Source organism: Aristolochia californica, unplaced genomic scaffold (assembly GCF_029961685.1).
Source record: "Aristolochia californica isolate CCGP_79_NKW_82.1479 unplaced genomic scaffold, dmAriCali1.0.hap1 SCAF_9, whole genome shotgun sequence".
Taxonomy (NCBI): domain Eukaryota; kingdom Viridiplantae; phylum Streptophyta; class Magnoliopsida; order Piperales; family Aristolochiaceae; genus Aristolochia; species Aristolochia californica.
Window position 1 is genome coordinate 38,895,276 of NW_027182290.1, and position 25,682 is coordinate 38,920,957.

At 36.3% G+C, this 25,682-nt stretch overlaps 1 protein-coding gene across 2 annotated transcripts; it reads right to left on the reverse strand.

The window, feature by feature from the left end:
* Positions 1–8,954: 8,954 nt before the first annotated feature.
* On the reverse strand, positions 8,955–22,703 carry LOC137941099 (protein REPRESSOR OF SILENCING 3). Of its 2 annotated transcripts, none has more exons than XM_068786352.1 (5): positions 22,370–22,703; positions 20,055–20,273; positions 18,970–19,410; positions 9,709–10,717; positions 8,955–9,623 (listed from the first exon to the last, which is right to left on the reverse strand). In XM_068786352.1, the coding sequence occupies exons 1-4, from the start codon at positions 22,583–22,585 to the stop codon at positions 9,710–9,712; spliced, it is 1,884 nt and encodes a 627-aa protein (XP_068642453.1). In that variant the 5' UTR covers positions 22,586–22,703; the 3' UTR covers positions 8,955–9,623; position 9,709. The 2 variants fall into 2 exon arrangements, with proteins under 2 accessions (XP_068642453.1, XP_068642452.1); XM_068786351.1 differs by having other exon boundaries at positions 8,956–9,629.
* Between the last annotated feature and the right edge of the window lie 2,979 nt (positions 22,704–25,682).

Here is a 25,682-nt window from a genome sequence, read left to right on the forward strand (position 1 = left end):
ATTTCCGTACATAGGCAGACAGACGCCCTTTAGAAGATTCAGTTTACAATTCATTTGATGAAGCAAGTTAAAGGGAATCACTAGAACACAAAAATGCTTCTCCCTCGTTCTCTCATGTCGGAGTCAAATTCCCGAAATCACATCTCGGCCGATACAACCTCAATCGACCGCTGTCTCTTCGAAAAATACAACATCGTTCGGATGTCAGCAGATGGGCTGGACTTTATCACAAGTGGACCATATTCAGATTCCAGAGTCGCTAGGAAAAATCAAAGAGCCGTGGCCCCACACGCTCATGCACGTGCGTAAGACTTTCATAGCTTCAAATATCAATAGATTCTTCTCCATGGGCACTTTGAGAGTTCAGGACGGTATTCAATACTCAATGGGTGTCGACCATCATTGCTCCCTTCTCCAATAACGAAATTAATCAAATATTTAAGCTTGTCCCACCGTGGTCCCTCTTTTGCACGGAGAGAGTCGTACAGGAAAAAAAGGGGCTACATATACTTCAAACTTGTGAACCTAACCGTTTTGACATAAAGAATGTTGGGAGAGGGTTACGAGTAGAAATCCCAAGCTTATTGTTTAAGCATAAATAAATTTTTACATACATTATAAATTTCATAAATAGAATTTAAACGAAAGTGTGAACATGTAGAATATAGGAATAAAATAATATTGTCGTGATTATCATTGATCACGAGTGCACTATTTATAGAATTACAACAGAGACAATAGATGATTACAACTCTACAATTTGAGTCTATCTCTAATTCAATCTTCTACAATCTGAGTTTGTCTTTGTTTCGATCACCTTTTATTTTTATCTCTATCATTATCTTTATCTCTATCATGCCCCGCAAGATAGAGCTTTGAGAGGAGATTCCAATCTTGATCTTCAAAAAGAGGAAGCATGTTCTCGGAAGTGGTACGGAGAGAGCAGCGGCACTGGTAGTAGCTGAGAAAAACAGCGGCATTGGAGGCGGACGAAATCATCCAGGTGGTTCAGCTTGCGCGGGTGTGGGTGAGGGTGGTGAGTTATGAGTGAAGAGGTAGTGGAAGCGAAAAAAATTGGGAGGATGATAGATGCAAAGGGATCGATTTGCTATGCTACCATGTAGAATATAGGAATAAAGAATAATATTATCGTGATTATCATTGATCAGGTATACACTATTTATAGAATTACAACAAAGATTGTAGATGATTACAACTCTTAAGAGTTTGAGTCTATTTGGCATTTGCATTTTGATCCTTATCCTTATTTTTATCTCTATCAGAACAGTTGTTTACCTGCAACCATGGTGATCAAATTCCAGAAGTTGAAGATCGTCTCGTCTATTCAGAAGCTCCTCAAAGGAAATGTCACATGCCACATCTGCTAGACTAGATCCGTCATTCATAAAACCTCCATTTTCCCATCAAAATAGGAGGAAGTGGTTACAATTGCCCACCTCCTGTTTGACATAAAGAATGCAAATAAAAACTTGAATTGAGAGGGCTATGAGTCAAATTCCCAAACTTAATGATCAAGTAAGGGTTTCATTCTCAAAATGATAGGAGGTGCTTAATCATGGTTCCTTCACCCTTATTTAGTTATTTGAAGTGTCTATTGAATGCAAAACATTTTTTCTGTAAAGAATGCATAACAATCTTGTTTCTAAGTGTTTTGATAAACATGGCCTATCTACCTCAAACAAAATAACTGCAAACAAAACATCAGATCGTCAATGTCTTATCTACCAAACTGGATCACTTCCCAAGTAGTTGCATCAAATTCAGTTTGCTGCAATCTCCGTCAGTTAGTATGCTGAGGACTAGTTTATCTTCATCTGTAGATACACCTATTTCTTCATCATTAGACAGTGCCTCATGAGTAACATGGTCACATCTGTTCTCTAAGGTTGACACTGTCTCATCTTCTGTTGCCTTTTCTGATACCCCCAAACAGCTTATTCATCACATAGTTCATAATATTTAGCTCTTCTTCATTTATTCCACCATTTTGGAGGAAACATGTTTCTCAACAGTAGTTGTAGAATAGCCAGAACCTTCAGAGGATGTGTTTTAAATGCTTGACACCATTGTTTCTTTGTCCCACCTCGACCAACTGGTAGCAATAAATCCACACACTAATTCCAACAGGATTCATAAGAAACATAAAAATTTGAACTGCAAAGAAACAAGAAGAGCAATGACAATTCAAAGAAAAAGAGCAATCTAGAAATAGGAGAAGAAAACAAACCAAATAAGTAAATGGTATGGCCATTTAGATAATTGATAGAAAGACACAAGGTGAATCACGTGTTTCGATCCAATATAATCAAGCTAACAATGCAAGGAGATGATAATCTTAAAGGCACTCGAGAGGAACAAGATTAAACTAAGTGTCCAACTGAATATCCACTTTTTGAATGTAACTCGTTGAAAAATTAACATAACATAAGTTGGAATATATAATGTAATTAGTTTTATTTCTTTTTTAGTTGAAAACTAGACTCAAAGATCTTTCCAACAGTATATAATTTGTTATATGAAAAATACGACAAGAAAGTGAAACATCCAATGAAAAATCGGAATTGGGAAAGAAAACTTCAGGAAAAACGAGAAACTTCTCTTTTTACTTTTTATTTTTCTTCTTTTTGTTCTTCTTCCCTTTCTTTTTCATCTTCTTCTCCTTTTCTATCTCAGATCTTTGCCCGCTCTGATACCATGGATAAAGGGGGTGAGAAGTAGAGGAGTTGTAAAGAAAAATTTTGAGGAGAAGAGGAAGAGTGACTAATTTGGAGAAAATAGGAGCAATAATAGGGTTATGGACCTCTATCCAAACCCTCCCTCTTAAGTTCTTTTTATAACTGATAAAAGTATAATATTATAATTATGTCTTTTACCCTAGTAAGAGTGAAGAAGAGATAATAAACATAAACTAATTACACCAATGACACCCTAATTACATTATATATATCCCAACAACATATATGACCCCCATGACTACCTTCAATCTTTAAAAAAACATTGTTCTCCTGCAACTAAGTCCATGAAGAGCCGGTCTCACTTGCCAATGTCACATGAGTTGATAATGAGTGAGTGCACAAGATGATAGGATACATTCTCCAAATATTATTTTTTTAGATGGGTACTTATGTGTGATGATGATTTGGTGATAGAGGATAAGAGTGGGAATAACTAGGTTTGCTTCAAGGGAAACCCAAACTCCTTCAAGTTTTGCACCCAAGAGAGAAAAGAAACTAAGAATCGACAACTGCACTCTTATCTTGGACTTTATTATTTTATTAGGTTTACTATATCTTTTGAGAGACCCATGCCGAACTAGGGGACGCATAGCCTATACCCTTTTCGAATATACCTCAATAGACTTTACTCATTACAACCTTAGTGATACACGATCGGAAGAACCATGGATGGACATGTGCACAAGTGAGCCAAATATTGGTGCACCGAACTTACCATAAAAAAGGGTTACACAAATAGGTATGACAACCCCAAGCCCTCAAAAATTCCATTTAGCATCAACAACACCCTCACAGATCCCTAAAATACGAACCTGGCATGAAAAAGCCAAGGCTGCAGCTATTGAGGCGCATGGGCGCACATAGGTTGTTGCTGCAGCCCAGGCCCGAGCGCCCAAGCGACCAGCAAGGCGCGTGAGGCTGATAGGCGTGGGTGTGGCCAGCCCAACCAGCGCACAACTGGAAGCTAACTAACTAGTAGAGTGTGGCATTGGAATAGGGTAGTTTGAGAAAAATAAGGGCACATGGAGTTTGACCCATTTGAATTTGAATATAATGAGATTTGCCTTGCTTATGTGGTGAATTTTCACTTGCTCATATATTATAGGGGATAAGGGTGATTGATCCTTGATTTCTCTATAAGTAGGCATTGTAAACTTAATGTATTCATCTTGAAATTTGTGCAAAGAATACTTAATTTTTGCAAGAGCTCTTTTCTCTCCATTTTGGCTTGATTTCGCATTGAAATGAAGGCTTACAAACCTATTTTCCACCCATTTCAGGATCAAATTCTAGCCCTATATAGTACTGTGACAACTCGTATTAGAGCAAAATTGTATCAGCAATGACTTCCTAGGAACAGACGTTAGAAATTATCCCAAACAAAGGTAAAAAAAAAAAAGTCTCTAAAATCAAATCATGTTTAACCTCTTTTGAATCTAGGCTCAAGAAATTGGAATTCCAATGCTCGAGTTTGAAGGAGAGTTTGAAGGAGAGGATTCAAGTGGTGGTGAACATCTGACAACATAGCCTTAAGGTGATTCAAAGGCTAGAAGATGATATTCATAGTATCGTTGTTGTGCTTAAAGCAGACATGAGCAACAACCTTGATGAGATGTTGTCGGAACTAGAAGATATGCAGACACAAATGAAAATTATCAAATGAGCCTCTATAAACATAGAATGTGTTCTTTCGATGATGAAGATCAAAATGCCCATGCCGAATCCATACAATGGCGTACACTATCCAAAGGTGATCGAAAACTTCTTGTGGCAAGTGAAACAATACTTCAATACTTCAAAAATCCCAAACGAATATGTGAAGGTTAGTACTGCTTCCATGTTTCTTGTTGATGATATTATTTTGTGGAGGAGAATGGGTGATGTCGAGAAGGGAGAAACTTGGTGGACATTTGGGAAGATTCAAGTGTGAAGTGAAGCGCACTTCTTTCCGAAATATGTTGACTACTTAATGTGATAGGAATTGCTGGAGTTGCGACAAAAGCGAACTGTCTGTGAGTACAACCAATCTTTTACGTCCTTGATGCAAAGTATTCATAATATGATCGATGAGAATTGTTTTTTTTTTTCGTTTTTGGCGGGACTTCATTTGTTGACCGAGCAAGCATTGACTTGTCGAGATGTGAAGACGCTTGCTACCGCTCTATCCACTGTCGAAAATCCATAAATTCTTACCCTAGTTTTCACTCCTCATTGCTTCGACTGACAAGTAGATGACTATTCTGAGAGGTTGTGACTCATACCTCCCTTTTTTACTACTCTACCTTTGACTTGCATCTCCTTATGCTTCAATATTTCACTCCAGCCTCCACCTTCCATTTCTCTCCCAAAGAATGTTTGTTTTGCCTTTGTCATCGTCTCTTTTTCTATCCCAACCCACTCCTTCTAACCCTAAAACCTAAGCCCTTTTTTTATGAAAGAAAGTCTTAGAAGATCTTGGGTTCAGTTTGATCATCTTTTTTCATCTATTTATAAAGGAAAATCATATTTCTTTCGATTTGCATGAGGGAATTTTAAGATTTTTTTCCTTTAAAGACTAAGGGATGCTCCTATTTTTTCACCTTGTTTTATTTGTTGACTGTAATAAAGTTGAGAGTTGGATTAATTTATCAATGTCTAATGAGCTGGAGACCTTTGTGGATACTTTTAACTTCTTGTTTCTTTTAATAAGGGATGGAGATACCGACACCAAAGTTTTTATTGGGGCTATTTTCTTTTATTATCATGTTATGTTTTTCTTTCTACTAGTATTTGATGTCTATTTACTTGTTTTTTGTTCTTCAATTTTGGCTTTTCTATATGTTTGGTTATTGAAGATTGATGGGAGTTGCTCTATTTTGTAGAGAATACCATAAGGCTTTATCAAATTTTTAAAGGAAAATTGCCGCATCAATTAATGCTTAGAGTTTATAATAAGATATTTTGGTGTGTGGAGGTGAATGAAGCTGATGATTTGCGGTTTTCTTTCAAATGGTCGGGAGGGCTTCTTCACAAAAAAACATTAGAACAAGAAAATGTGAGGAGAATTGGACTGGAAAAAAGTAAAGGGGGACTAATTTAATGAAGTGAGGACCTTGTTATAATGTTATGGATGTTGTATATGACTTTTTACTTTTACATATCGTAAACATGTTGTTTTTATATTTTTTGTTTCTAAGAAATTTTATATTTTATTAAAGAATGCCAATTCTTCAAGCTTCAAGGTACTAGAAAACCTCTATCAAATAAAATTAAAAATACTTAAGAATAAACTTTAATTTACAAAAAAAAAATTTGGAAAGATAGTCTTTCACCAATTGAGATTCAAGCATCCAAATATTTAAGCACAAGAAGTTAAATGTATAGGAGCTTGATGAAAGTTTGAATGCAAAGACAATGAAGAGAAAATGGAAGGTTTTGGCAAATATTAAGTTTTTTCTCTTCATAAAGGTAAAATAAAAATATGAAGCTCAAAATATTTTTCCAAAAACTCTTAGTATTCTACGAGTTTGGGGGACCTGTTTATAAGTTTCCTATTCAAATTAACCATTTTTTAACTATTCACAAAAAAATTGCAAAAAGTGTTGATCGGTAATGAAAAGGTATAATCAATCAACAAGTTTTCAACTTTTCATAAAAATCATTGATCAATCCACCCATTTTGATGAATCAATCATGCGTTATAGAACTGGCTATGCAGATAACATGGGATGATCAATCATTTTTTATTGTATTTTCCTTGCGCCATTCTATATGATCAATCATGCTTGAGCCATTGATCGATCATGTTTTATAAGTTAGGCCAAACCGCATTCTAAATGATCGATCAAGCCAAATGTACATTGTTCGATAATGCAATATGCCAGTGTACTATTTTGACATTTAAGCATGTTATCGGCTATTCTAAAGGATTTACCATTGTAAAAATTTTATATGCATTCAATTAAAATATGATTTTGAAATATTTTATGCCCTAAAACTCCATAACATAAATGTGTTTAAGAATCAAAGTTTGGTTGACTATCTACATACAAAACTAAAGTGTTTGAGATTTTTTATTTGACTTAGACTCTAGGTCTTCAAGTCTCCAAGTTTCTTCTTTATGTAAGTTCTTCTTCATTACAACAATCTTCAATGTGTTTTTTCATCAAGTATTGACTTGGTAACTTGAGTAATCATTATTTTGATATAACTCATAATATTTATGTTAAAAGGCTAGTAGCACACTTTCAAACAACCCATTTTGTTATCATTATAGTAATGAAAATCAATATGATTTTGCCATTGGTCTAACACTATCTTCTTGTTCTAGAAGAGTAAGTCCTATGTTGTTATAAAAAGTATTTCCTTTTAACATATGAATGCCATATGTCCACTATCAATTCAAAATGATGTTGTTGTTTTTCTTTCTTTTCAAACTTCTTTTTTGTGGTGTTGTTATTCTTTCTTTTAAAAATTTATTTTCTTCAAGTTTATTTTACAAGGAATTGAAGCACATCATCAATCACAATTTTCCACAAATAAACATTTGTTTCCCCATAAAGGAAAAAAGATGGAGTGGTGCTCTTACCGTTGCGACACCCCTCCTCTCCCAATTAGGGAGCTTATAGGAACAACGGGTCAACCAATGGGTGGAGACTCTAGTCTTAAGATCTTCATTTATATGGTTTTAAGTTTAAGAGAAAAAAAATTGTGACACTAAATGTTTGAACCAAAGAGTTTGTTCCAAAAAACCTTCTCTACAGAATGTGTGTTTGGTAAATGCAATGGTTGAACAAAGGAGAACAATCAATGAAAGCCCTTCAACAGAAAATACAAAATAAGAAGAAATGTTTGAATAAAGGAGATTGTTTGAACAAAGTTATCCAACAAAAAGTTTAGTAGAAGAAAAAATGTTTGTTTAAAAGAAAATGTTCGAATAAAGCTCACCAACATAAAGTTTAGCAGAAAAGCAAATGTTTGAACAATGTTCATGGATAGAAGTTCTAGGGGAAAAATAAATATTCAAATGAAGCCAAACATTTGAATAAATCTAAAGAGAAAATGCATTGCAAAGGGAGTACTATTCGAATAACGCGATGTTTGAACAAACCATAGAGGAAAAGCATGTTGTGGAATAGAAATTTTCAAACAAATGTGTCTATAAAACCTTGAAATCCAAAATGATGCAAAAAAATTTGGAACCACAATTTGATCAAGATAAGGTCCAAAGATTATAAGTAAGCTATATGTGTTCAATAGTTCAAGAAAAACTTTAAGTATAAAATTTTGTAAAAAAAAAAAATCTCTTTCCCTGCTCTATAGTTCAATTTGTGAATATTTAGAACTCGTTTATTTTAGTTTTTCTTATCCCAAACACAAACTCTCTCAATTCCCAAGATCTTCTCAAACACTTTTGAGCATACCTAACGTTGAAATCATAGTAGGAGTTTGGATTTGTGTTTGGAAACCTCAAAGAACTAAAGAATCATGCCTTTCAATTGCTTTGGTTTATCCTTGTTGGATCGCTACACCTTTACTTAAAACCATCTTGTGCATTCTAGCAAAAGGATTTGAAATTGGCATTTGCAGAAATCATTAACTATTTGGGCTAAATTTCAAAACCCTAATACTATCAAGCTTTATTTTGAAATTTATTAATTTTACTTGGTTAAGTGTAGCTGAACTAGAAAGCTTGTATTTTAAGATCAATTAGAAAGCTTAAAATTATTCCTCGTGTACTACAATCCTCTTTAACTCAAATCAATATTGACTTGCTTTGTCTTGTCTTCTGATCTGAAAAAGCCAATCCAGAATTTGTTTCGAGTCTTGAACTGCATCTAGTTAATTAAGGACTTACTGAGTTACACCCACATAAATTGAGCGAACAGATTGGTTGTAATTTTATTCTTTAACTTAAAATTCAGTCTACTAAGAAATATTATATGTGGGCACAAGTATAAGCAAGTAACCTTGCATGCACTTAGTCAAGCCTTGTGTAGACAAGACCTTCCTCAACACGAGTGAGCCTAGTGAGGGTCTAAGCCGTTGTCACCTTTTTCCTGGCGAGAGCTCCCCATGATTGGCAATTCTATGAGATTAAAGGAGACGAGGCCCTCTCCATCCTTCCCTTCCCCTATGACACTTGCAATACAAATCCCCTCCCATAAAACATAAAATTTCAAAGAACCAGTTTTGTTACGTTACTAATTGATAGGTGACAATCTCTTCAAAAGAGAATCCAAATGCTAGTAGTAACCCCAGGGATTTACTAACCTGTATTTTAACCATAAGAATGAATCAAAACTGTTGATTTATACATGTCTATTGAACTAGAAAAGGGACTAATCATAGCCACTTAACTTCACATTTTTCATTTCAGCTAACCCTAAACCTAAATAATCTATCAGAATCAGGAATCAGCGAGACACCGCTGAATAAACCAGATTAGACAAAACACTATGTAGAAGTTCTTGTTAGAAGCTCAAGACTCACTAAACTCACTTAGGTATTCATTCGCATGATTCCTCCAACATTTGTGACAACTTATCAGGGCTTCATCACATCCATGCAATAGCAGCTTCGCATGTGATAAACGAAAACACCTTGTTACTGTTTTAATAAATGGCCCTTTCTTTTTCCCTTTCACTGGTTTTCAACTAACCATGTTAAAAGCAGGTTTTCCTCATATATCTTGAATTTGTGGGCACCTGGTACCGAGAAATATCACTGTCACCTAATTCTCTTTTTTGTTTTTCATTCTATAACAGCAATTCCTTGCGCATTCATGAGCACTTCATTTGGAAACAACGATAGAATTTAGCCTCCGTGCCTGGGGCGGGTCCTTCCGAGTTTCTTTCATTGCTATTCATACGGACAAAAGAGCAGCTACTGCATCTAACACCACAATTATTTGTCAGAAAACCAAGAAGCAATTCCACGATCTTAAATATCAGGAAATACTAGATAATCCCACCTTAGAAATTGCAATTTGATGACCTCTTGGAACTCTTGGAGACACTATCCTCACCACTCTTCTTCTTCAGAGACCTGCTTAGAGCTTCCTTTGCCTTTACCCACTCTCTCTCTGAAGCAGCACTCCTCATGAAGGGGCATACTTCTATACCCACTGTACCCTTCCCCTTTTTTGGTTCTTCAACTCCATTTGCATTTGATTCCTTGGGAAGGTCAATGTTACCCACATTTTGAAGGTTTTCCTCGGAGGAGATGATTGGCTTGACTCCAACATCAGGTAGTGTTTCCTGTCCCTTTCCCAACCGCTCTGCTTTTGATTCAAGGCTAGCGAAAACCTTCTTTCCCATAATCTCTGCCTTTCCCACTTCCAAATGTTTAGAGCTCTCTTCATCATATTCTTCTCGTTGGTGCTTCTTCATATTAGGCTTGATTTTCTCAGAGCATTTGGTTGATGCCTTCTGTTTAACTGAAGGCAAAATATCTGAGATACTGAATAAAGTGTTGCTAGTTTGTCCAACTAGCTCTTTCCATGAAGATTTTTGCGCCCAGGTACAACCCTTTGTTGTTTGTTCCATCTCTGATTTTGCTTGGATGCCTGACTGGGCTTCATTGAGGGTAATTGGTTTGAGGATATTAACGTCAGAGAGAGTAAACAAGCTTTTTGTTGATTCACCAACTAGTTCTTTCCATGAAGACTTTTGTGAGTAGGAAAGACTTTGAATTGGCTCACTGATGTTTGACTTTGATTGGATGTCTATGGCACCAGTAGAAGAGTTACCCAGCACGTCATTGTGATCTCCCTTGGTAGATGCAAACTCATCTTCTACGTTGGTATTCACTTTCTTCTTTGTTTCGAGGACTCCGAACTCATTTTCAATTGATTGAACTATTGTGTGTCCACGAGCTTTCTTGTTTGGTCTTGGGTTTGAGATATTATCAGTATCTTGATGCTTCAACCTCCCGCTACCAGTCCTATCATTAGAAGGCTCACTTCTATTGTGTTCATATTCCTGAGGATTGAGTTCATAAGACAAAATATAATCAGATTGTGGATCTCAAACTACCACAAGAAAGCAGCATTATACCACAGAAATCATCAAGCATTCTTAGAGCTACTGTAATGGCAAACACAAAATTACTTGAGGGCATAAAGTAACAATCAACCTCCAATGACTAAATGAACTTGTTTAATTCATGAAACACTCGAATCAGTGTTATAAAGCCCAGATTGGACCAGCTGGTTGAACTGGATTCAATTCGAGCCAGTCCCTTGTCCGGTTATGGGTCTGTTAGACCTGGGGAAAGAGAAAAACCCGGGTGACCTGGTCGCTATTGACAGAGGCCGTTAGAAGAAGGGGGCAGGAGCAGGGTTGAGCTCCCTGTCGGTAAAAGCTAGATAGGGGGCAGGAGCTTCTTCCCCCAATTAAAACTTCTTACATTTTTTTCATTTATGACATCATCCAGGTTGAACAAGTGCTCAATCACGGTTGAACCGAACCCAGTCATTTCACCAGTTTGGTTTTTATAAAATTGATTCGCATTATTAGATATCAAACTTATTGCTACAATTTGAATATACATTGGATCACAGGTACGACATATATTTCAAACTTGCTAAGCCTAACTGTTTGACATAAAGAACGTTAATAGAAACTTCAATTGGGAGAGGTTTTCCAAAGGCAAGGCCAAATTTAATTACATACAAATTTAAGGGCTTTTCCAAATAAGCAGGAATTCCAAAGATTGCATAGTTATGAGTAGAAATCCCAAGTTTCTTGATCAAATAAAGGCTCCATTCCAATGTAAGTCACAAAGAGAGGTTAAAGAGAAGCCCTAACTAAGTCACAAAGAGGGGTTAAAGAGACAATGAAATGACCATCACTTGAGATCTTATATTTGTAAATGCCAATATCTAACCAGTTTATTACAAAATCAAGTAGGAAATTTCTATTTGTGAGTAAAAAAAGTTTTAAACTTTGAGAAACTTATTATTAAATTAGTTTGACAAACTTGCCCCTACTTTTAGTTATTGATTTAGCAGATATGGAAACTATAAAAGCTTCATTTTGTGGGGGTGAAAAGAAAAAAACAGAAGTAAATCTAACTATGATTGTTAGTATAATGTTATGGACTAAAAAAACAGTCCTAGAGGCTTTAGGCTTTAGGCTTTAGGCTTTAGGCCTAAAGCTTGCGTTGTGTATGACAGGAGATGCTTAACAATGGTTCCGTCACCCTTATTGAGTTATTTGAAGTGTCCACTGAATGCATAATAGTTTTTTTTTATTTATTTGAAAGAATGCATAACAGTCTTGTTTCAAAGTCTTCTAATAAACAGAGCCACCTATATATCTAGCAAATATTAGATTGTCAATTGGGTATTGAGTAACATAACTTTTTTTTTTCTTTAAAGATGAGTGATATACACATGATATTAATAGTTGTAATTACTGATAAATGGGTATGGCCAAAAAAAATATTTATTAACAAATATTAATTTTTATCAAAAAATTATTAGATATTATTTTTCATTAACAGGGTTGATTCCTCAAAAAGAGAAAACACCATTAGATCTTTTCCCTCTGTTAAAATAGAAGTTTGGGGGTATTTTGGTCATTTCCTATATTTTCTATATTACATTTTTCTCTTATAGTATGGCTATTAGATAGAGAAAGTCTTATTTTATCTCTAGTGAATTTTTTATTACTTAGACAAGTATTTTAGGAGAGAAATAATTTCGAGTATCGAGGGACATTTTTTTCCTTTTGTAAATTTTCACTTAAATCCTGATTATAAAGAAGTTGGAAGGGCCTTTCGGCTCGGATTCCAAGGCAGCAAAGCAGCCCTTCTTCTAGAAATTTTTTTCCTCTTCTATTTTCTCCCCAAATCACTTATTTTTCATGGTATCAAAGCATTAACGCAAGTCTTGGGCAAGTTTCTTTAGATTTTGTGGATCTTCTCTCAGTTTTCAGCAATCTTCATGAAGGTTTTTCCCAGATTTCTGGACCAGTAGGGTAAAAATTCCATTTTTCCCTTTTTTTGCCTATCTTAGCCTATTGGCTAATGATTACTGCTGAATGTTGGGATTTAGAAGTGTTTGATGAACCCAATTTGAGGAAATATCTCCAATTTGCCTGCATCATCAACCTAATGTTTGCATCATCATCCATATAGCCTACATCATCCTGATTTCTTGAAATTAGGTCATTCTTTCATCGATTTATGGTCTCAATTGCTGGAATTGATCATTATTGGTTCTAAATTGAATGAATTGGGTGCTATATTGCCCAAATTGAATTCTGTGAGAAGCCCACTTGACTATGCAAACATAGAAATTTGGAGAAAGTGCTTCCATTTGGTTAATTAATGCTCTAATCTATAGAAATGTGGTGTTTAGTGATATTTAATGGCTAATTCCAGCACACGGGCTACTGTCCAGAGGACTGCTGAGAGCTCAGATGTGAAATTCTCTCAGTCTATTCAGATAACTACGATTCGGTTGAATGGATCAAATTATGTAAACTAGTCTAGATCAGTTTTAATGTATTTGAGGGCCAGAAGAATGGCAAAATATATAAATGATGATCCTCATGTACTTGTGACTGAAGATTGGGTGGCAGAAGATAATTTAGTAATGATCTGGTTGGTCAACAGTATGGAATCCAGATTTAGTGATCAAATTTTGAGTTGCAGTACTACTAAGGCAATGTGGACTACATTGACTTCCATTTTGTCTCAAGAAAGTAATTTGTCTAGGATCTATGAGTTATATGTGAAGTTCTTTAATATGAAGCGTGGAGGTAGATCAGTGACAGATTAATTCATTGAGATGAGGGGAGTACTACATGAGATTAATACATTTCATTCTTCTACTACAAATGTTGAAGACATTCGTAAGAAAGAAAATCAGATTCAAGTATCCCAGTTATTGGATGGTTTGGGGCATGAGTATGATGCTATTAAAGCCCAGTTGTTGGTTAATGAGGATGTAACCACTCTTGAGCAAGCCTTTAACAGAGTTCTTCGAGCTGAAGGTGCAGTTGTAAATAAGAATGAATCAGGTGAAGCCTTCTCAGAAGCAACTGCTCTTAACCTTCAATCTTCTACTGGTAAGTTTGATGGTCAGTTTCATGATGGTAATAATAAAGGTAGAGGTCGCTCTTACAGAACCCGTGGTCGTGGCCAAAATGATCGGCAGGATCAGAAATTTGTTTATTGTGGTAGGACTAATCATATTTCTAAGAAATGTTGAGATAAATTTGGTAAACCTACCTGGGCCAACTCTATAGTCACAGATAAGGATGCCCTATGAGGAAATTCAGCAGTTATTACAGCAACTGGGTCAACTGACTCCTTCATCCACTGCTTCTCAAACAACCGAGACTCCTTCTTCCTCAGCGAGTGCCACAATGGCTGGTACAGGTATGAATGCACTGAATGTGTCTCATTCTCCCTCTTGGATCATTGATTCAGGAGCCTCTACACACACATGTCAGGTATGCCCTCTCTATTTCAGTCCATTAGTCTGTCTCATTCATATCGTCGAGTTACTTTAGCAAGTCGATAGTCGGCTTACCCCTCCCGGGTCTCGGAAAAATGATGATAATTGCCTATGCCAGTTTCATTCTATGGGGGCTAAGGAATGAACGTAACCGAAGGAGGTTCGATGCTAAAAGTGAATCGGAGGTAAGAGTAGCGGATAAGGTGTCGGGGAAAATATCCTCTTAGCTTATAACTAAGAAGGCTTTTTCCTCTTTCAAAGGAACCTCTATTCGTGAAAATTGGAGTATCTTGGCTAGGATGCACGTTGGATCAAGGCTCCAGCAATGCAGGAGTGGACCCCCCTGGAAACTGGATACCTCAAGCTGAATTTTGATGGCTCTTCCTTCGGCAACCCAGCGATTGCTGGTTTTGGGGGAATTATTTTGGACTCATCTAACAATCAATGTTTCTCTTATGCTAGTCCGCTAGGCATTTTTGATTCTACAACGACTGAACTTTAGGGCATACTCAATGGGCTTCGCATTTTCAGAGACAACTGTAGTGGTCCCATTCACATTGAAGGAGACTCAAAGGTGGTCATTGGATGGTGTGAACGTGATTCCCCTCCTCTGTGGCGCCATTGGGATATCTTTCAAGAAATTTTAGATTTTTACGCACTCCACACTTGTATTTGGTCTCACATTCCGAGATTTGCAAATTCGGCTACAAATGTGCTAGCCAAGCAGGGAGCGTCCCTGCAATCTCTGATTGTGAGGGAGTTGCTCCCTCTTCCTTTGTAAATCTTATTGTTTATATATAAATACATCTTTATCAAAAAAAAAAAAAAAAATCGTCAAGTTACTTTAGCTGATGGATCCACCTCTCCCATTAAGGGAGAGGGTCTAGTTCACACTACTCCACAAATATCCTTAGATTTTGTTTTATTTACACCAAAGTTCCAGTTAATCTCTTGTTTGTGAGTCATATAACAAAATCCTTAAATTGTTCCATAACCTTTTATCCTACTTCTTGTTCCAGGACTTGCAGACGAAGAGGACAATTGGTTCAGGACATGAGAAGGGTGGGCTCTACATGCTGGATGATGTATCTGTTTCTCAACCTATAGCTCTCACTACTGCAGATTCTTCGTACTTGTGACATCTGCACTTGGGACATCTCTCACCAGCTAAGTTGCGTCAATCTTTCCTTCTCTGTCAGTTGATATTTCATTTGATTGTGAATCCTGCTAGTTGGGAAAGCATCATCGCTCCAGTTTCCTTGTTAGTTCTAGTCAAAGCACCAAGTTGTTTGAATTAGTCGACTCTGATATATGGGGTCCATGTCGGGTTCCTAGCCCATTTGGTTTTAAGTATTTTGTGTCGTTTATAGATGATTTCAGTAGAGTCACTTGGGTGTATCTCCTACGGGAGAATTCCGAAGTATTTGATGTATTCCTTAATTTTTTCAATGAAATAAAAAAATCAATTGGGTGTCTATGTTCATATACTTTGTACTAACAATGGTTTGGAACATCTTAACCATAAATTTTCAGTACTTTGTGTTTCTCATGGTATTACCCATCAAACATCCTGCCCTTATACACCACAACAAAATGGGGTGGCTGAACGTAAAAATAGACATCTCCGTGAGATTACAAGGACACTAATACTGCATATGGATGTTCTTGAATCTTTTTGGGGAGATGCAGTTTTACTTTCGTGCTACTTGGTTAGTCGTATGCCCTATCTGTTTTGAGTGGTCAAATTCCTCTTCAAGTTTTAAACCCAATTGTAAAATGTTTAGTGCGGTTCCTCGTATTTTTGGATGTACCTGTTTTGTTCATATGTTTGGAACTTCGGTCGATAAATTGTCACATGGGTCTATTAAATATATTTTTTTGGGACATTCTCGTCGACAAAAAGGGTACAAATGTTATGATCCTATTCGACAGAAAACATGTGTTAGCTGATGTAACCTTCTTTGAACATACTCTATATTTTTCATCATCTATTGAGCTTCCTATATCACCTGAATCTCCTTCAAACAATTTTGTATTTGTTGTAGTTTTGGATGTACCAACATCATCGAGTTCTTCATTGCCTCTTCGTGTTTACAGTCGCCGCTCTCGTACTCCTGCAGTGCCTCCAGCAATTACCTCTACAGAGCTCTCTTCTCATGATCCACCAGCTTCCTCATTGCTTGCAGATTCTGTTGTCTCTAATTTGGACATGCCTATTAGTCTACAAAAAGGTAAACGATCTTGTACTTCTCATCCGATATCCAAATATGTGTCTCCCCATCCTTCAAGTCCTTTGCTATGTCATTGTCAACTTCCCATATACCTCGTACGGTGCAAGAAGCCTTGTGCTCTCCAGAATGGAAACAAGTTATGGATGATGAGATGAGTGTTTTGGTGTCTTGGGGAACATGGCGTCTATGTGATCCACCTGCAGGAGCAACTATTGTGGGGTATCGTTGGGTTTATACTATCAAATATAATGTTGATGGCTCTGTTGAACGGTACAAAGCTCGGTTGGTAGCAAAAGGGTATACACAGACTTTTGGAGTTGATGTCTTTGAGACATTCTCTCCTGTGACCCGACTTACTTCGGTACGTATCTTAATATTTGTGATTGTTAATAAGGGTTGGCCTCTCTTTCAACTCGAAGTGAAGAATGACTTTCTATATGGTGATCTACATGAGGAAGTGTATTGCTCAGGGCGAGACAGAAAAGGTGTGTAAGCTACAGAAGGCTATTTAAGGACTTAAACAAAGTCCACGGGTCTGGTTTGAAAAGTTTAGTGATGTGGTACTACAGTTTGGGTTCTATAGGAGCTATTGTGATCATTCTATGTTCCTACTTAAAAGGAAGACTAGTATGGTGGTTTTGGTTGTCTATGTAGATGACATTGTGTTATCTGGTGATGATCTTGATGGTATTATAGAAGTTAAACAATATCTGGCCACACATTTTCAGACAAATGATTTGGGCTCTCTCAAGTACCTTCCATAGCATTGAAGTCGCTCATAGCAAGCGAGCGATTGTTCTTTCTCAGAGAAAATATATATTGGATAAGTTACAAGAATCGAAGTTAATCATAATCTACATGACACATAGGGTCCTATACTCAAGGATAAAACTCAATACCGACGGTTAGTAGGTAAACTGATCAATGCTACATTCATTTGTTGTGGGAGTTAAGAGTCAGTTCACGGAAAATCCTCAAAAAGTCCATTTAGAAGTTGCTCAAAGGATTTTTTAAGTACTTGAAAGGTGCACCTGAAAAAGGTCTTCTATATTATCATAATGGGAAAATTGATGCACTTAGGTATTCTAATGCCAATTATGTTGGGTGTAAGATGCTCATGGAAAATTCTCAAAAAGTTCATTTAGAAGTTGCTCAGAGGATTTTGAAGTACTTAAAGGGTGCACCTGAAAAAGGACTTCTTTTTTTTTTTCTTTTTTTTTATAAAGATGCAATTCATTAAAAAGGCAAAAAATTACAAAAAGATAGGGAGCAAATCCCTAACAACAAGATGTTGAAGAGATGCTCCCTGTTTGGCAAGCACATCTGCTGCCGAATTTGCAGATCTCGGAATGTGAGACCAAATACAAGAAAATAAGGTGGTAATCTCACCTGGAAAAAGACTTCTATATTCTCAAAATGGGAAAATTGATGTACTTGAGTATTTTGATGTCGATTATGTTGGGCGTAAGATGGATAGATGTTCTACATTAGGCTACTATTATTTTGTTGGAGACAACCTGGTAAGCTGGAAAAGTAAGAAATAGATAGTTGTGGCTAGGTCTAGTGTAGAGGTCGAGGATCATGCAATGGCTCATATAGTTAGTGAGCTTATGTGGATTAAGTCAATGCCTCTTGAGTTTGGTTTTTCGTTACCTGACCCTATGGTTAAGAATTGTGATAACCAAACAACCTTTTTTATTGCCAGCAACCTTGTATTCCATGAGAGAACGAAACATATAGAGGTTGATTGCCACTTCATTAGAGATGCAGTTATGTAGGGGAAAGTGGTAACTCCTTATGCAAAGACTTCAGACTAGTTGGGAGATATATTTACCAAGCCTTTAGGGAGACGTGAACATGTATCCTTTAGTGACAAGCTAGAATTGTTTGATATCTACTCTCCAGCTTGAAGAGTGTTAAAATACAAGTTCAGGGTATTTTGGTCAATTCCTATATTTTCTATATTACATTTTTCTCTTATAGTATGGCTATTAGATAGAGAATGTCTTATTTTATCTCTAGTTAAATTTTCATTCAATTTAGACATGTATTTTAGGAGATATGTAATTTTGAGTATTAAAGGACATTTTTGTCCTTTTGTAAATTTTCACTTAAATCCTGATAATAAAGAAGCAGGAAGGGCCTTTCTGGCTCGGATTCCAAAGCTGCCCCTCTTCCAAAAATCTATTTCCTCTTCTATTTTCTCCCCAAATCACCTATTTCTCACCCTCATTAGATATTTTATATAAGAGGGGCACAACTTATCAGTAAATTGCCACTCGATCAGTCTAGAGAAAAGAAGGAAAAGAAGATAATAAAAATATAACTCGAGCCCTCTTAAGAGCACTTAGGCTTAGCATTCCATCTCAAGAACAAAATTGAAGACACCAATATAGCTTTTCAGTGAAAGAATTTTAGTTTCAGAGGTGCCAGGAAAGGGAGAGGTTGGGACAAGTACAAAAACTATCATCAAAGGGCCTATCTACATAAAAAAAAAAAAAAGCCTATAAACAAAACATCAGATCGTCAATACCTTATCCACCAAAGTGGATCTCTTCCCATGTAGTTGCATCATATTCAGTCTGCCGCTATCTCCTTCAGTTGCTATGTTAAGGACTAGGTTATCTTCATCTGTAGATTCACTTATTTCTTCATCATTGCATGGTGCCTCATCAGTGGCATGGTCAGATCTGTTTTTTAAGGCAGAGATTCTCTCACCTTCTGTTGCCTTTCCTGCTATCTCACTTTCTGCTGCCTTCTCCCTCCCAAAAAGCTTATTCATCACAGAGTTCATAACAATCAGCTCTTTTTCATTTATCCCACCATTTATGGAGGAAACAAGTTTCTCAACAGCAGTTGCAGAATGGCCAGAATGCTCCTCACAGTCACAAAAATGAACCGGAAGAGAAGGAATCTCAATGCGTTGAAAACTGTACTTATGTTTGCCTGTTCCACTATATGGCAATGACTTCACCTGCATGACAGCATTGGAATTAGTAATACTCTTTTTTCCAAACATCAAGATATTGGCCAGGAGAAGAACAGAAAGAGAGATTGCAGGCCCTATAATATGTAAATCTGCACTGAAATTAAACTAGCGCTTATAGACTTTGTATGAGAATCATCAATGTTGCTTGTAATTTTTTATAAAAGAATGGACACAAAAAATAACCTTGACAATGGGAAATTGTTATACATCCATCCAAGATATTACTTAGTTTACCAAGTCATCAAATAACAGAGAAAAGAATTTACAGACACTGACTTGGATACATGCATTTTCAGTTTCCAACTGCCAAAGAAGGAAGACAAATCCTACAACAGACCAAAATCTTCATGTGTAAAACATCAGCTGACCTAAGAAAATTCTGGAATTGCCAAAATTTTCTTCTTCTGAAAGATAATCTTTACACAAAATTAGAAGATGCAAAAAGAAAATGAGCAAAGATCAAGGAAATTCTGCATAATATTTTTTATATGAAAAAAAGTAATGAATTCTACCTATAATTAACCACCTGGAACAAGTGCGGAAAACAGAGGTGACAGAGACGAGAATGCGCTAAATGGATTAAAGCTGAGAAATAGTGAAGCGACAACACAACACCTACTATAACATACCTTTCTTAATCTGGGAAAGAAAATATCAAGTTGCATCTCCTCCATGACAGCCTTCTTTAACTTTCCTGGAACAGATACATCTTTATCTGAATTTAGTTCCTCAGGCACATCCCTCAAGAGTTCAGCATCTTCTGCCCATTCTTTCTTCAAACGAACCAGATAATGCTCTTTGGCTTTTTCAAGCCTCAGCCGCCCCCCTTTCCACATGCATCCATTATACTGCATCAGTATATGTAATCATTACGGATCAAAAACATCTAACACGCATAAACATAAGATGTTCTATATAACAGTAAAAGTGCTCCAGTGTCAGTTTTATGCCTGTGAAATTTCTTATCAAGATTCACAGTATCTCAATGTTCAACCTGATAAAACACTTTGCCAGTATTTGCATGACTACAAGCTTATGGAGGACCAGAGGGGAGGGGGGAGGGGGTTTGAATCCCAGAGGATGTGTTTTAAATGCTAGACACCACTATTTCTTTGTCACCTCTAGCAACTGGTAGCAACAAGCAATATCAGAACTTGAATTGCTGAGAGGCAAATAGAGCAATGACAATTCAAAGAAAAAAAGCAACGTAGAAATAGGAGAAGAGAACAAACCAAATAAGTAAAAAATATGGTCATTAGATAATTTTTTTTGAAATGTTGATAATTTTATTTCAAAGAAAAGGATGATACATCAAGGGAGACCTCCCCTAACAACAAGAGATTGGAAGAGGAGGGGGGGGGCAGGCTAATTTTGCATACAATAATTAGATAATTGATAGAAGGACACCAGGTGAATCACGTATTTGGGTCCAGTATAATCAAGCTAACAATGCAAGGAAAAACTAAGTGCTCATCTGAATCTCCACTCTTTGAATGTAATCAGCTGAGAAAGTAACATAACATACATGACCCATGACTACCTTCATTCTGTTGTCCAGCAGCAGAGACCATGATGAGCAGGTCTCACATGCCAAGGTATGCTACGCAGTGTCACATGAGTTGACAATGATTGAGTGCACAAGATGATAGGATACATTTTCCTAAAGTGATTTTTTAGATGGGTACTTGTGTGAGATGATGATTTGGTGATAGAGGATACGAGTGGGGATAATTAGGTTTGCTTCAAGGGTAACCCAATCTCCTACAACTTTTTCACACAAGAGAGAAAAGAAATTTGAGAATCAACTACTGCTCTCTTCTCTTGGACTTTACTATTTTATTAGGTTTACTATATCTTTTGAGAGATTCATGCCCGACCAATGAACACATAGGCTACACCCTCGCAAGCATACAGACTTGACTCATTACAGCCTTAGTCTTGCAATCCGTCTAACAAAACATTGAAACTTAACATAAATGAGCATTAGTATTCCTTGCTCAAAAAAAGAAAAAGAAAACATAATTATTCCTCCACTAGTCGCTGCTCAGGGTCTAACACAGAATTTAGTCATTTAACATTCCCTCTCTTACTTAGTAGCAGTAAAGTGGATTCTATATATTTTCTTCTTCAAGTTTTCTTTTCTATTATTTATGTTAACTTTTTACAAATGAAAAATAAAATATGTAAACTCAATCACAACATGCCAAACTGAATGAGTTTAAAAGTCTAATTTAGGGTCGTGAGACACTGAATTCAAGTTAGGAATTGCATCAGTTTGGAAGTAAGTTAGTCCTATATGGCAAGAGAAAGTAAATGTAGATTCTAGGGTATTTTTCAGTCATATAACTTTAAAAAAAAAAATCAAGGAAGTGATGGGTAATGAAATCAACACACTATTCGTTTAAAAAACAATCATGCAACTTTATTTCAATTCAAACTTTCACCAGAAAGCGAAAACACATGCTTTCATAGGCTAATTCACTTCGTCTAATTCACCCCTTTCAAGTGCACTAACTCTATCTGGACCACTGGTAAATTCTCTAGGTTAACTTCCCAATGCACCTAACAGGTACGACTGATAAGATGATTTTATAAGCTTATAAAGATGAAAAAAACTAGACTCGTTTCATATATAGTAACATCCAGCCACATTCTCAAAGGAAAATCTATCTCATAGAAGAGAAAGAGAAACAGTCGAACCAATGAACAGAAATTATAGCAACTTCTCCATCCGAGGATCGATTGAAGTAACCAAAAGTAAAATATAAAGATCCAGAAAGAGTACAGTTAATGAAAATAAAATTTGACCCGGAAATAGAAGACTCTAACAAATGCATATAACAATCTATAATCCGCAAAAGAAGCAAGTCGCCAACAAATAACGAGTCAAACCAAAAAGATATCCGAAATTTTTCTTCTCAAATGAATGGAAGGAAAAAGAGACCATGCTGAAAAGCTTCACGAGAGCCTTATCGGAGAAGGGCTCGAAATCCATGTAACCGAAACTCCGTGCGTTGGTCCGTACGATCTCGACTCTATTCACTCTCCCCAGTGTAGAGAAGGTCTTCTCAAGATCGGATGGCATCACGGTCGGACCTAATCCTCCCACGAAGATTCTCGTTTGGCGCGAAGCGGCCCCATCGAGTTTTTCGTCTCCCATTTCTGCCCTATAGCACTATCTGTGAGACGAAAATGGAAGGAACTAGATAAAATTCTTGAATCCTCTGGGTGAGTTGGGCTCCGCAGAGTAACAGCTGTGGCGAGCCCTTTCTCTAGTTGTAAAGATGAGGCGACGGAACAGACTGGCAACAGGGTGTAACGGGGGTTAGTTAACTTGACTCAGGATATGAACTTCAGCGGCATTACTCAGTTCATATCCTGAGGTGTTAATGTGGACAAGTTCATGTCCACTAGAAAATAATTTTCAATATTAATACCCCCAAATGAGGAAAACACATAAAATAAGAGAATTAGTAACTTGTAAAGTATACTTAATTAAAATATAATACTTAAATATTAAATTAGGTAAAATAAATATTATTACTACATGAATAACTAATTTAATGTATGACTAAAATATATTAATGAACTAATTAATTTAATTATATATTATATTAGTTAAATATTATTGTTTATTGTACATTAATACAATCATTACATGAGTCAATTAATTGTGCATATGATTAATCATAAAAAATAAATAAATAACATTAAAAATAACATAAACGAATATAATACATTTAGTTATTAATTTATTGATAATATATGGTATTCTTTGACATCAAAAAATCATGATTAAACAGGAAAAATCTATCAAATACTAACTTTAGCACACTATATATTTTTACATATTATTAATTAAAAATATTTTTCCATTCAATTTAAAATCATTGATTTTATTAATTATAAAAAAAAGTTAATTAAACCAAGTGCTTGAGTTAACAATATTTGTAGTTATAACTAAAGTTATGCGATTATCACCTTTCCTTAAGCTTCATTTCCTCAATGTATCAAATGAGATTGAACAAGTTGAGCCAATTATAGTCAGTAGCAAACACAAGAAATAATTTTTTGTCAATATCGGTGGCCTACATGAAAGCCCAAAAGACTAAGACAAAAACAATTACAGAGAGTTCCTGTGAACAAACAAATGTACTGTGACAGCTCCCTTGAACCCAAATCTACTGTTTTACTTGTAAAAATCAAAATCTGTGTCGGGCTTCTTCACGTTGGTTCTGTAGCCTTTCTCAAAATCCTTGGGAAGGATTATGTAACGGTTCTTCCGGACTTCATGCATTCCCGCTTCTTGACAGATTGTTGCAATCTGCAGACATTTTACAAGAGCAACAAAATATATGTTAAACCATCAAGAAATCTGAAAAGTTAGCAAAGTTCAAAAGTAATAATTAATACACTTACCTCTGCAACACTGATTTTGTCAAGTCGAGAAACGTAGTCTTCTAAATCAACCTCATCACCGAAGTTCATTTTAGCAGTGCAGACCTGTTGTCAAAAACACATACAACAGAATAAATAAATAATAAATGATTAAAAATGCAAGAAATTGGTACAACCAAATTTAACACTAGAAACACCCCAAAAAAATGTACAAACAATTTCTTTCCTAGCAAGTTGGGAATGGTAAAGATGAAATTAATATTTTACTAGGCCAAGAGCCAACTGAAACAATTGTGCTTTTAGTAAGGAACCAACTAAAGATATGTGATTATTGTTAAAGTCCAAGGCAAGAGTACTTCCCAAGAGATCACCCATCCTAGAATTAATCTTGCCCAAGCTCGCTTAACTTCGGAATTCGGAGTCAGATACCTAGCCAATATAACCCGAAATACTAGTCGTTTAAGGTGCGGAAAGCCAAGTACCTAACTCAGACCACAAACTCTAACAAGAGTGGATGGAACCACTCTAACACCCACCCCGCCCATTCTGGAGCCGCTTCTCACGGGATACGAACGCGGGCCGTGGCGTGCCTAGCTCTGATACCATGTTAAAGTCCTAAGCAAAAGTATTTTCCAAGAGGCCACCCATCTTAGAATTACTCTTGCTCAAGCTCGCTTAACTTCGAAGTTCTAAGTCAGATACCTAGCCAATACAACCCGAAAAGACTAGTTGTTTAAGGTGCGGAAAACCAAGTACCTAACTCAGACCACAAACTCTAACAAGAGTGGATGGAACCACTCTGACAATTATCACCAGCACTTTGCCAGTACCTATAAACAAAAAGAGAATTTTGACTTGCTCGACCAAGAGATCAAGCATTTTGCTGTCATCTTCAAAAGTCAAAAAGTCATATGGTCGAGCAGTTGGTTGTCTTCTTACAGCCATATATAATCTAAATCCGAGATGGTCCTCATGAAAAAAACTTTATCAGATAACCTTTACCTGTCACGGAAACACAAACCATAAAAAATAGAATACCATGTAGTGGATATGTATAACACCCGAATCTCCTCACCACATGGCAAAAATATTCCATAGCACTTCAAAAATTCTCAACAACATTCTAAAATATTTCAAAACTAATCAAACTATTTTCACTACGGCATATACACTAAACAATGAAAAAACACACACATCAAGTCCAAAATTACCGAACACCCTTGGTAGAGCCCCAAATGACTTCGCAGTTAGTAAGAACTGTACCTCGTCAGTGATGGGGATCGGGTTTCGTTGGTTAATGGATGCCTGTGTAGGCGACTCAGCCTTATTTGATTTGGACTGAAAAAACCTAATAAAACCTAAACCTTAAACCCTATCACCTACTAAACTCTAAACGATAAACACTAATTTCAAAACTTAATACCCTAAACCCTAGACCCCCTAAACCCTACACCCTAATTCCAAACCCTAAACCCAAAAAGCCCTAAACCTTAAAAACACAAAACCTCCTAAACCTTAAAAAACCAAATCCTTAACCCTAAACCCTAATTCCAGGTCCCTTAAATACCGAGCACCAAACCCTAAAAATAAACCCTAACCTGAATCAAGAATTTAGACCCTAAACCGTAACCCTAAATCCACAATTATGCACAAATAACCCCCAATTAGGCACTGAAATTATAATTAAATCAAATAAAACACTAATTTAATAGAAAAAATTAGGGTTTCATCATACCTTCTGAAATTTGGGAAAAACTAAAGCCGAAGGATGAAATCGAACCTGAATGGGAAAATCGATGCCTAATCGAAGTAGAAATTAAGAATTCGATGGCCAAATGTCAAAATCGAAATCAAAATGG

What these genes read in the sequence shown, in the direction of transcription:
- LOC137941099 (XM_068786352.1), bottom strand. Translation starts at nt 22,585, where the DNA reads ATGGGAGACGAAAAACTCGATGGGGCCGCTTCGCGCCAAACGAGAATC. An exon ending in TCTTTCCCAGATTAAGAAAG is followed by an intron (nt 19,411 to 20,054) that starts GTATGTTATAGT and finishes GCTGTCATGCAG; the next exon opens with GTGAAGTCATTGCCATATAG. An exon ending in GATCCACTTTGGTGGATAAG is followed by an intron (nt 10,718 to 18,969) that starts GTATTGACGATC and finishes CTCAATCCTCAG; the next exon opens with GAATATGAACACAATAGAAG.